The 12097-nt window shown below is 38.2% G+C and overlaps 1 protein-coding gene across 4 annotated transcripts in view; it reads left to right on the top strand.

The window, feature by feature from the left end:
* Positions 1–4865, top strand: part of JHY (junctional cadherin complex regulator) — a 58783-nt gene extending 53918 nt beyond the window's left edge. For 3 of the 4 annotated variants that reach the window (XM_025465178.3, XM_025465179.3, XM_025465180.3), the window contains exons 7-9: positions 416–496; positions 1317–1445; positions 4408–4865. In XM_025465178.3, the coding sequence (XP_025320963.1) occupies positions 416–496; positions 1317–1445; positions 4408–4605 (408 nt within the window). In that variant the 3' untranslated portion in view covers positions 4606–4865. Of the gene's footprint in view, positions 1–415; positions 497–1316; positions 1446–3278; positions 3905–4407 lie in introns of those variants that run through there. The other variant, XM_049109855.1, reaches the window with a different exon arrangement.
* Positions 4866–12097: the final 7232 nt, after the last annotated feature.

The raw sequence follows: 12097 nt of genomic DNA, 5'->3' as shown, positions 1-12097 counted from the left end.
CAATGTTTACCTGATTTCAATTCCCTCTTCCGGGGAAGTCATTTTGTTTAGTGAACTATATACAAGACCAGACAATAATAACAGCAACAGTGAAGTGGTAACATATGTGTCATTTAAAATGTTAATAACGAAACAGCTCTTTATTCACTTGGAAATTTTTATTTATAATTTTCAGAATTCCAATTTGTTGTTGTTGCAGAAGTTGGAAAAGTCAAAACATGTTAGCTGACCAGCTGCAAATTACCCAAGAAGTTATTATCAATAACTACCATTAGAGCAGAATTGTCAGGAAAAGCAGCCCACTCTCCCAACGGTCCACACAGGCTTCCATTCTTCCCTTATGCGGCTATAACAGCATGGTGGGGGGGGGGGGACACGCAATTCCTTAAAAGAAACTGTCTCTTTGTATTTGTAGAGCTCTAAGCTGAAAGGTTATCAGAAAAGAGACATGAAGCTTGGAGGCCTTGGACCTGACCTCGAGTCCATCAGAGAGAAAGTGAGTGTGATGTACATACAGCATTTTTTAGGCTTGGATTTGCCCACCTGTGTTTTAGCAGAACTGTAAACATATCCCCCACCCCACCCTCCAACACACACACACACACACCAGAACCAAGTCGTAATCCAAATGTCTCCCTCTGAATAGAGACCCTTCTGAAATAGCATTGGTAATAGAGACCCAGATACTCCTTTTCCCATAAGATAAAATTACCTAGCCAATGTTGTTTTATGTATCCATCTTTTAGTTAGTTTTGAAGGCCTGTGCAGAGAAGAGGGCCATGTGCACATGAAAAGAGATGTGTGTGTTATACGGTCGTTGGCCTTTCCCAATAGAGTGATCTTGGTAATTTTCAAGAGTGACTACAGAGAAGACACTTAGGATAAGAGTTTCCCAACCCATGAAAAGTGCATCCACTTTATTTCTTTTCCTCTAGTGAAAGAAGATCTTCACTTAATGTGTTTTAACTACAGTTGCACTCAAGGCATAAAAAGAGAGTATAGTTCAAAGTTGGAAGCCAAAATGAAAATAAATTGGGTAAATGCAACAAAGAAGGAGCTGAATGTGATTTAGACCCTGTTAAGGGAACACTGGGTGGTGCTATGGCAGTGATGCCCCCCCTCAGAGAGAGACTGTTTCTTGGAGAAACATTAACTTAACCATCTCGCTGCTGTTGCCTTACACACCGTAAATCCCATTTCCCCTCTGCTGCTGCTGATACAATAGGCCCAGCTCGCTCCAATGAGTCTTGCTTTTAAAGAGAGAACAGAGATCTCACAGGACCTGTGCGCTGTTGTAACTTGGTTTCTCTGAACAGATGCAGAAATTAACCCAAAAAAAGGAATATGCGAAACAAATTAAGGAGTATAACATGAAGACCCTATCCATTCTGTCAAAACCACAAACAGCAAAAACTGAAAGTAAATCTACCGTCCCTCGGCAGAAGGTAAGAAATCCCCACCCAAGGAGGTTAGCTTTTCAATTAGAAAGAGAAGGAAACCTCTGTTACCGCTGAACAAATTCCCCAATTTTTTTTAACCCAGGGGATGCCCTAGCTACTGCCGTTCCTTGCAGGAAACGTTCCTTTATAAAGCTACCATCATTCACAGATATTGATATGCAAATAACACGTACACATATGATGCTGTAAGCTCAGCCTGAAGTTCATCATGGTCTTTAGCCCTCCACATGTTTTCTTCATAGTGTTTCAAGTTTGTCACACATAAAAATGGACATAGTAAGGCTAGCAGACAGGAAAAGATAGTCAACGTCACTCATCATCAGGGAAATGCAAATCAAAACCACAAGGAGATCACCTTACACTTGATCAGAGGGCTAGAATCAAGACAAGAAATAACGAGCATTGGTGGGGATGTGGAGAAGGAGGCAGGAACCCTCATGCACCACTGGTAGGAATTTAAATTGGTGCAGCCACCGTGGAAAACAGTATGGAGGTTCCTCAATAAATTAAAAATAGAACCACCATACAATCCAATAATCCCACTACTGATTATTTACCCAGAGAATACAAAAACAATGTTTTGAAAAGATATATGCACATGTGTTTATTGCAGTATTCACAACAGTCAAGATACAGAAGCAACCCAAGTGTCCATCTACAGATGAATGGATAAGATGTAGTGTGTGTACGTACACATACACACACACAGGCATTTTACACAGCCTTAAAAAAAAAGGATAAGATGGTGCCATTTGTAACAACATGGATGGACCTAGAGGGTATTACGCTAAGTGAAACAAGTCAGACTAAGAAAGACAAATACCATACAATTTCACTCCTATGTGGAATCTGAAAACCAAATGAACAAAACAAGCAGCAGAATCCAACCTATAAATATAGAGAACAAATTGATGGTGGCTGGAGGGGAGGTAGCGGGGTAATGGGCAAAATGTATGGAAGGGGAGAGGGAAATACAGGCTTCCAGTTAGGGAATGGTAAATCATGGGGACGAAAGGTACAGCACAGGGAATACAGGCAATGATACTGTAATAGCATTGTATGGTGACAATGGTAGCTGCACTTGCGGTGAGCGGAGTATAACACAGAGAAGTTGAATCACTAGGTTGTACACCTAAAACCAACATAACAGGTGTGTCAACTATACTCACATTAGGGGCACCTAGGTGGCTCAGTCGGTTAAGCATCTGCCTTTGGCTCAGGTCATGATCTCAAGGTCCTGGGATCAAGCCCCACATCAGGCTCCCTGCTCAGTGGGGAGTCTGCTTCTCCCTCTGCCCCTCCCCCCTGCTCATGCTCTGTCTGTCTCTCTCTCTCAAATAAAACTTTAAAAATAATTTTTTTCAATTGAATAGTAAGGTGATTTCTTATAGGAAACTGGCAATCCTGATAAGTCCTATTCATTTCCTTCTCTACCATTAAATTTTAAGGAATCAGTGTCTCCTTGTCATTGATGGGTACGTATGTCAAAGAAAAGTCCTTCGTTGTTTCTTTCAAGTTCATGCCCTTATATTATTCCCAAGGTACTATAATATATAGGTTCCTGTAGCCACAAAAAAATGATTTCATAAAATACAGAATGTTCTCCCACTCAGAGGTTATCCAACTATAAATCAGGATGTGAATGAAGTACATTTGGCAGAGACACCAAGCCTTGTAGAGCTGTCTGTCTCAGCCCCAATAAGAACATGGGACCCTTTGCATGAGGGACAAGTGACCCTTTGGTGCTTTTAGGAATTTGTACTTCATGTTCTCTCTCACAGACCATCATATTTTCTATTTATTGCCATTCTTCCTCAGACCTTGAAGACCTCAGGCCACTTGATTGAGTTTCCATGGTGCTACTTTTTCTTTTTTCTCCAATCCATTATTTTTTCCATGAAGAGATTGAAGACAAGTCTGTAATTACAAATTCCTACAGAAGTCACCTACACACACTGAGAAATTTGGACTTTTTTACCCCTTCCAGCACCTGAACATACCATCTAGTCCCATCTCAGCTATCAAGAAACTTCTTAAAATATAAAATGGATATAAAGACAGATTTAGAAATCATATTTAGTGATCTCATTTTTATTGTAGTGTCTTCTGGAACTGACATCACTGAAAAAAAGAAAGACTGCTTTTTCTAGTCTCCAGATTTCTATAGATCTCCTAAAGAAAAGGATAATTTCCAACCTCTAATAAATGGTTGCTAGAGTTCCAAGAGCCTGGGAACAAGAAGAGTTGATGTAATAATGGAATCTCAATTTTATATCAACTACAGTGATGTCTTTGGTCTCAAGCTGTAGCAAGTCCACTTTGATTGGAATAGTCTGTGAATATCTCCTTAATAGAAGTTTGGTTTTAATAAGACTGCCAGAAACTAAATAGAGCCCCCATGTGAGAAATTGATTTTCAAACACTTGAATAAAACTTCATCCCTTCAAAAAAAAAAAATAAATAAATAAAAAAATAAAACTTCATCTTATAGGGGCACCTGGATAGCTCAGTGGTTGAGCGTATGCCTTTGGTTCAGGTCGTGATCCTGGGGTCCTGGGTTCGAGTCCCACATCGGGTTCCCTGCGAGGAGCCTGCTTTCTCTCTCTACCTGTGTCTCTGAGTGTCTCTCTCATGAATAAATAAATAAAATATTTATTTAAAAAACTCCATTTTATAAAGAAAACACCCAAAGGCACAACTTTGTTTCATTTTTGAGCTCTTTTCCTTAGCATACTGCTGTGTGGTTAACTTACTTTGTTCAAATTGTGTGTTATATTGCATGACTTTCATTTCCCATCCATTCTTCATTCCCCTCTGCATCTTATACTTAATGGTAGCCATAGTGTCCACTCATATTACCAATAAACATTTCCAAAGATTTGATTTAATTTAAGGAATCCAGGACTCACTTCCCACTTCAAATAAAATTTTATCTTTATGCTTTTAGGCTTTGGAGTATGCTAAGACCATCCCCAAACCCAAACCTCCAAGTCTGACTGATCCAGCATCAAAGGAAAAGAAAAATCCCACCTATGCTCGAAAAGAAGACACCCTGCCTGAAATCTCACTGCTTGAAATACTGCAGAGCAGACACGAAAGAGAAAAACAGGCTGTGGCTGCTTTCAAAGTCCTTCACATTGTATAGACAACACATTTGTCAGAGACCAAAAATGCCCAGGGACTGGACGTAGAGAAAAAACTCCAACCAACCTCTCTACCTAGAGAGGGATGACACTCTGTCCTCTCGCTGCAGTTCACATTTGCTTTGTACAGAATTTAAAATATGGGGACCTTATCACATTACAGGGCTATATTTTACTTTCTAGGAAGATTTTTCTATTATTATTTTCAAATCAGAATTTGGGGCCGAATAAGGACTAGGGAATAAAGTCTTTTAGTTTCATACTGGATCTTTTAATTTCTTAAAAAATCTCTACCCTTCCTTGCATAATGAAAACTTTGAAGAGACCCAGCAAAAAAAAAAAAATTGTATCTAACTTCTCTCTTACCTTCATGATAAGGAAAGAAAAAAGTATAAACACTTCAGTTTCGAATTAAGTGAATGTAACCTGGACTAACTGCTAGTACATTTGGAGATACTGTTTCCAAAATAGTTCTAAAATCCGAAAACTTAAAAAGTAAAATCTCTAAATTTAGCAAAGGGTTTATATATAAAATTGAAAACATGAAAGCATATTTAGCTTTGCCTATTCAAGTATAACATACCCCAATGTTGTTCTAACAGAGCATCGAGACATAAATTAGAAATCCAACAAGTCCAGAAACATCCACTCAGGAAACTCTGAGTGATACACCTTCTCAAAGCTACTTGCTCCAAGTATGTAAATATGCCAGGCATCTTGCCATCACAAACATCTTAAAATATTACCACATCTGTGCTTTCTCACACACACACACACACACACACACACACACACACACAATGTTAGGTAAGATGAGAAAGCATTCCATACTTTAGTACTGAGTGTCAATAATAATTTTTTTTATTTTTTCATCTTTTGAAACTGATTAAACACTGTAAAATTATCAAGTCTTAAACTAATTGTTGAAGAACTTAATTTTTTCTTGTTTATATTAGACAGGCATTGCATTCTTTGAGAGCCATATCCTGAAATGGGCAGTTTTAACACTAATTTAAGGAAAATTTTGTTTACCTATACAGGCGGCATAAGAACCAGCTTTGGAGAGTTAGCCCTTTGTTACAAATATTTTACATAAACCATGATGTGGTATAAAAGCTACCAGCACATAATTTTCTCTTAAACTAGAAACAATTAGAATTGAAAGTCTGGGGGAAAAAAATCACACATATCTGAAGATAAATAATAAATTTATCTATAGTAAATCATGTTTCTGTAGTATTTTGAAAATTATATCATATGTGAAGCACGACTTTGGGAAAATCATAGCCCAAACTGCTCCTAAGATGTATTTGTAAAAGAAGAGGACCCTTCATGGTACATGGTGAAGACTTTTCTAGAAACTTAAGAATTATTCTTTTTTCCAAACAGCCTTAAATTTAAACTTACTCTGGAAGATTAATGCATATAGAGACATTTCCAAATTTAAATGGACAGAGCAAATTTTTAAAGTATTGCATTTCTATTAGAGTACCTTCAAAAAATTCAGATCTTGGAGTGGACTTATCTTGTTCACCTAATTTTTCAGAAAAGGAAATGGAGATCAAGGTCAGATAAATGACTCGATGTCTGTCCGTCGGCGTACTGATAGTAATGGGAGAAGGAGTTAGCCAAGTCTCAACTTCAGCCTTTCAACACCAAGGACAGCGCTCTTTGATTATTTGTAGAAAGGGGTAGTTTTTGTTTTCCGTGTGGGAAAGGAGCATGTTATTACCATGAACTTCCATTTTGGATGTGAACTCCCATTGTTTCAGTTTTAGAAATATGCATTACTACATACTTGATCGTATTTTAACACAATCTGGCAATTTCATAACTACATTGTTAAAGTCAAAAGAGACACACATGAAGTAGCTCAGATGTTGACTAGTGAAAAACACTTTCGTTTTTGAACATTTAAAAAACCCTCTCCCTAACCATTTCCTTGGTAGCTAAGCACTGTTAAATCCTTCAATCCCTTCACGCAGTGTCAAGAAACACACTTCGCTGAAGCAGGTGGCACAATTCAGTCTGTGTCAAACATTTCACAGAATCTACTTCCAAGGCAAGTCTGTACCATCCAGTATATAAACCATAGAACATCACAATTCTTTGTCCAAAAATATTGAAAGTGACAAGTGGCATCTAAAAGGGCTGTAGCTACAGAAATAGAACATATTTGCTAAAAGCTGGGGGTTGAGATCAAAGAATGAACCAAAATAAGCCTTTGGGCCCACCTGGTAAGATCTAGCAAATCACTAAGCTACAATGATACTATGACAGCACAGAGATTCTGTAGAAACAGTGAATGACAAATACTTCTTTGCTCCTCCTTGAAAATAAATAGTACCAATAGCAACAATATTGATCTTCTGTAGACCTAAGTGGATCAGTGATCAATTTTTACAGTATTTCTGCTTCAGATATTCAAGAAGTAAACAATCTGCATATCAGAAAGCAAGGGACTTTAAACCTGAGTGATAGAATGATAGAGGGCCTGCATTTGACCAGATGTTCTATATGCCCAATGAAAGACAGAGGGCCTAATCTGCCTAATTTCTGTGAACTCATGTAAATAAAGGCCCTTAAAACACATATTTTCTCTTATTATAGACTCCTTTTTTATGGTGTTTTTCCATCTTGAATTGCGAAGGAGAGCATCCTCTTAAGAGGAAGCTTTGTTCCAAGTAGCTGAATTTAATGACAGCTGTCTTCATGATATTGTTTTGTGTATCAAGGAGTCTCTTGGGAGTTATCTAGAAACCAGCCCAAGAAAAGACAATATTGAGGAACAAAATAAAAGGTAAGTCTAGCAAAACACCAACGCCTAATGGTTCCAATTGGGGCCTATTATTGGTTAACGAATCATTGTCAAAACCTCACAGCAAGCATGAGCGTGCAGTCTAGTCTATAGTGAGAAAATGACTCTTCATCCCAACAGTTATTAGCTGGGAGTTGTTTGAAAACACATCCAGTAATTATAACAACACTGGAGCTAATTGAGAACTTTGAGTTGATAGCAAATGGTCTACAATAGCAGACTAGATAAACTCGGGGTTGGGGAGGGAAGGGAGGGATTCTTTTTTACTTATTGACAAACAGCACAAAATGAATAGAATTTGGGTCATAGTCTGAAGATATCAGGACATGTTTAGCTAATTATTCCCAACATATTCTTGAAAATGTAGATTATCATCATATTCAAAGAAGCAATTTATATTGGAAAGTATAAAATTTGTAAGAAAAAAATCAAAGTTACTCATCTAAAAATGCCTTTTTAAGATTGACTTTATTAGAGCAAGAATAAATCCTGAATAATACATATTTCATCCAACTCTCAAGTATTCATGGGATGACGACAGGATTTCTCTTCCATAACTCTTTTCATAATTTCTATTCCTAATATAAATGGAGACAAAAAGATACACAAATACTCCATTTACATCTTTCATTGTCACAGTGAGAGAAGGGTTTTAAACTATACAAGTAAAATAGTTAATTACTGTGGATTTTTTATCCAGAGTGTCTTGCTCCCCTCTTACCCTGACTCTAAGGAACTGTCTATATTACATCAGACAAAATTTGTATATTATAAAGGCAATATAAAGGAGAAACATTATAATAAAAATTTTATTTTGATATTCCACTCTTTAAATGCACTGAAGTAGGATTCCAGAATAGCTAAAATCTAATATTCAAAATCAAATTTTAAAAAATTTTCTGTCCCCTAGAGGTGTCTGTCTGGTTCAGTCTGTAGAGCATCAGATTCTTGATCTTGGGGTCAGGAGTTCAGGCTGCACATTGGGCCTAGAGCTTACTTAAAAAATATACCTCCAAAATGGTCCCCTCAACCCCACTGCCTCCAGGCTAAGTTCAATATTTGTTCCTATCTTTTCCCCTCTAGCTTTGTTGAGCAAAACCACATATCTGTTCACAAAGGTACTGAGAAAACATCTCAATTTTCTTTTTTTTTAAATTTTTATTTATTTATTCATGAGACACACACAGAGAGAGAGAGAGAGAGGCAGAGACACAGGCAGAGGGAGAAGAGAAGCAGGCTCCATGCAGGGAGCCCGATGTGGGACTCGATCCCGGGACTCCAGGATCACGGCCCTGGGCTGAAGGCAGCGCTAAACCACTGAGCCACCCAGGCTGCCCACATCTCAATTTTCTAGGTAAATATCTGGTCAATGGAAAGCACAAGGTTTCAGAAGGCAGAGTTTTCATTCATTCATCCATCCATTCATTCATTCATTCATTTTATTCCTCAGTCTTAAAAATTCCATTCTTTATGTTTGGGGACTTAGTTTTATCTCAGTGAAATAACTGGAATGTTGGGGCTTCCCCCAAAATGTTGTGGAAACATCACATCGCAAGATGAAGCTGCAAAATAATAGATTTTTTTCAGTTCTCTCTACCCCTGAATATAGCGAGGGCTCTTTGGGTGACATGAGGAAAGGAAAAAAGAATTTGGTGGGCCAGGCTTATCTCCCTTGCTGCCTCTCCACTGCCTTTTCATTTTCCCTGGCAAACCTGAGCAATGGAAGTAATTAATTTTCAATAAACTGAGAAAACGGTCTTCCGCTCTTAAATAACTCTAATAGGTCGAGAGGATTACAATGACATGAACATTTCAGGCAAATATAGTTAGTGAAGCCTTGGAGATGTGGGATAAGATTTCATAAATACCCTTTATGGAGTTGACCGCTCATCCCTGAGACCAGCTCTAATACTGGGACTGCTAGACCATCTTCCCAAGGTCCCATGCTTTAGCAAGAAATTTTTAAATAGAATATCCTTACAATGCAAATTTAATAGTGGGGGAATAATCTTCAGATATTTAAAATCCAAAAAGTGTGATCAGTTATTCTTTCAGAAGCTACAGAAAAGGAAGTAGATAACAGAATATTCAGATTATATATATTATTTTATCAAATAAAATCAATATAGCTCTCTCTGTAGAGAGTATAGCTAAATAATTTGTGCCCCAAGCATACTCTTTCCTCTGTGGTGAACAGGTCTCGAATTAATCTTACACTTTTTTTTTGCCATCTGACAATCACTAAAGTCACTGTCATGAAGCCTGGATGGCCTTACCTTGTATTTCCAACCCCTCACCTGGCAGAAAGGTCTTTCCCATTGCCCTCCCTCCACACAATGGGGACACTGAAGCAGTGTAATGAGGTCCCCAAATTTGTTGTTTCTACTTAAAATTGATCATCTCCAATAACACAAACCTCAAGCACCTATTTTTAATGAATCCTTTAGATGAATATCAAAGAACTATTTAGCCATGTCTAATATTTTAATTAGATTATATTCTCAATTTAACCCATTAAACCTCCTTTGACAATCCCCATATTTAGTGTTTAGCCTCAGATGCACGAGGTAATGAATACTGGACCTTTTGATTTAATGAGAATTTCAGCTCTTCCAGCCTGCGCCTCATTGTATACCTTTTATTTTGCTGGCTATAGAATTCAGTTAATTGAAGGAGTCTCTTACCATCACACATTAAGGAGGATAAATTAGCATCCCCATTCTGATTGGAAAATGCAAGCAGACAGTTTTGCTTTGATCTGAGGATTGAACTGAGTAAGGCAGCAGCCCTCTGAAAATGAGCTGATGGTCTTGTTATCAGGGCAAAATGCAGATGCGTCCATGTGTCACAAAACACTTAATGTCTTAATTGATCACCTTCCAATTCTCCCTGTCCTGTTTGTCTCATTCTCTCCAAGAGCTTGTGTGTGTGTGCATGTGTATGTGTGTGTGCGTGTGTATGTGTGTGTGTGTGTGTGTGTGTGTGTGTCTGTAGCTCTGTCTTGCTTTCTGTTTATCTTGTTTCTCTACTTAGAGAATTAGGGACCTAGGTTTCAGTTAATCTAAGACCAAGGAAAATGAAACAATAAATTCCTCACCTTGAAATTTCTAAGGATATCCTATAAAACTAGTTGGACCTTTCGCAGACCAAGATTCTTAAGGACTAACTCTAACTTCCAATGCCCTCAAACTGGTAGATCCCATGCCATCTGTACTGCATCACTAAATAGGAGGCAAGAAGGAAGGGCTATTATGTATTTTTGGCAATGAACCTTTCAATCTGTTCTAATGATAATGCAATTCTCCTGAACCTCAACAAATGCAGTTGCATTAAAGCATTAAGGTAAAAGATCAACACCTCCATCACTCACTGTAAGAGCTAGAAGAAAACAACATTAAGTTCAGACTATGAGACTTCTGGGTAAATATGTTAGGCTAAACACATGAACGCACACACACTGACTTCACTTCCTTGGCAAATCCATGCTAAAAATTACAGTAAAGGGTTTTTAGAGGGCATAAACAAAAAAACAGGAGGAGAAACAATAGTAATAGAAGTGTGAAACCAGGAAAGCAGATCAAAGTTGAAAAAGACTCTAACCTAGTAAACTGGAAACTCAAGAATCAATGTGATTTATACTCCAGAATATCCAAAATGCTCAAGAATGATGAGGGCAAATGCCTCTGAAAATAGGGGTATAAGGGCGTGAGGAGGCTAAAAGAAGGACAACTGCCCTTTCACTACTTCCCAAAACATTCTCTCCCTTCTGTAGAGGGTAGGACAATGTCTCTAGAGTGAGGGACAAGTGGCTCTGTTGGGGGGCACAAAGCTGAATCAATACTGAACATGTGCGTTCTAAACTCAGAAGCCTCTATACTCAGACCTCTGATCTACCACATGGCTCCCAAAACACAGGGCCTCATCTTACAAGCAGGAGTTTGAAAAAGCCTCCTCTGGAGAATCCGACCAGCCTAAAATAAAAGCCTTAAAAATTCTGACTTTAAAAAAAAAAAAAAATTCTGACTTTAGAGGGTCTCCAAATGAAGAACTCAACCACATTATCATAGAGGAAAGCTCACAGTCAAAAGTACACACACGCACACACACACACACACACACACACACACCCTGCCGCCGTGTATTCAGAGCTTCCTTTTAGCCTTTTCTCATAAACATGAGCAAACAATGGAGAAATGCTATGCATCTGAAGAGATCACTGAGGAAACCCACTAAAAAGGAGGAGAGGAGAAGAAAATTAAAAGAGGTCTGGGAAGTCAGAAATGTAAGATACATGGCACCCCGGTGGCTCAGTGGTTTAGCATCTGCCTTCAGCTTGGGGCGTGGTCCTGGGGTCAAGCCCTGCATCCAGCCTGCTTCTCCTTCTGCCTATGTCTCTCTCTCTCTCTCTCATAAACAAATAAATAAAATCTTTAAAACACACACACACACACACACACACAAAGAATAGAAATCCTTGAAGAATTAATTCAAGAAAACTTTACATAACAAAGTTTTCAGACTCAAAGAGCGTATGGAGGATCCAGAACAATGGGTGCAAACAGGCCTCCAACCAAGGAACACAACTGAAAAATATCAGTCCATTGGTTACAAAGAGTATCCTACAAGCTTCCAAAAAAGGAAAACAAATTAATAAATTCAACAAGATACACAAAAGA

Source organism: Canis lupus, chromosome 5 (genome assembly GCF_003254725.2).
Source record: "Canis lupus dingo isolate Sandy chromosome 5, ASM325472v2, whole genome shotgun sequence".
NCBI classification, from domain to species: domain Eukaryota; kingdom Metazoa; phylum Chordata; class Mammalia; order Carnivora; family Canidae; genus Canis; species Canis lupus.
The sequence above is the reverse complement of the archived record's forward strand: the minus strand, read 5'-3'. Positions and strand labels throughout refer to the sequence as shown.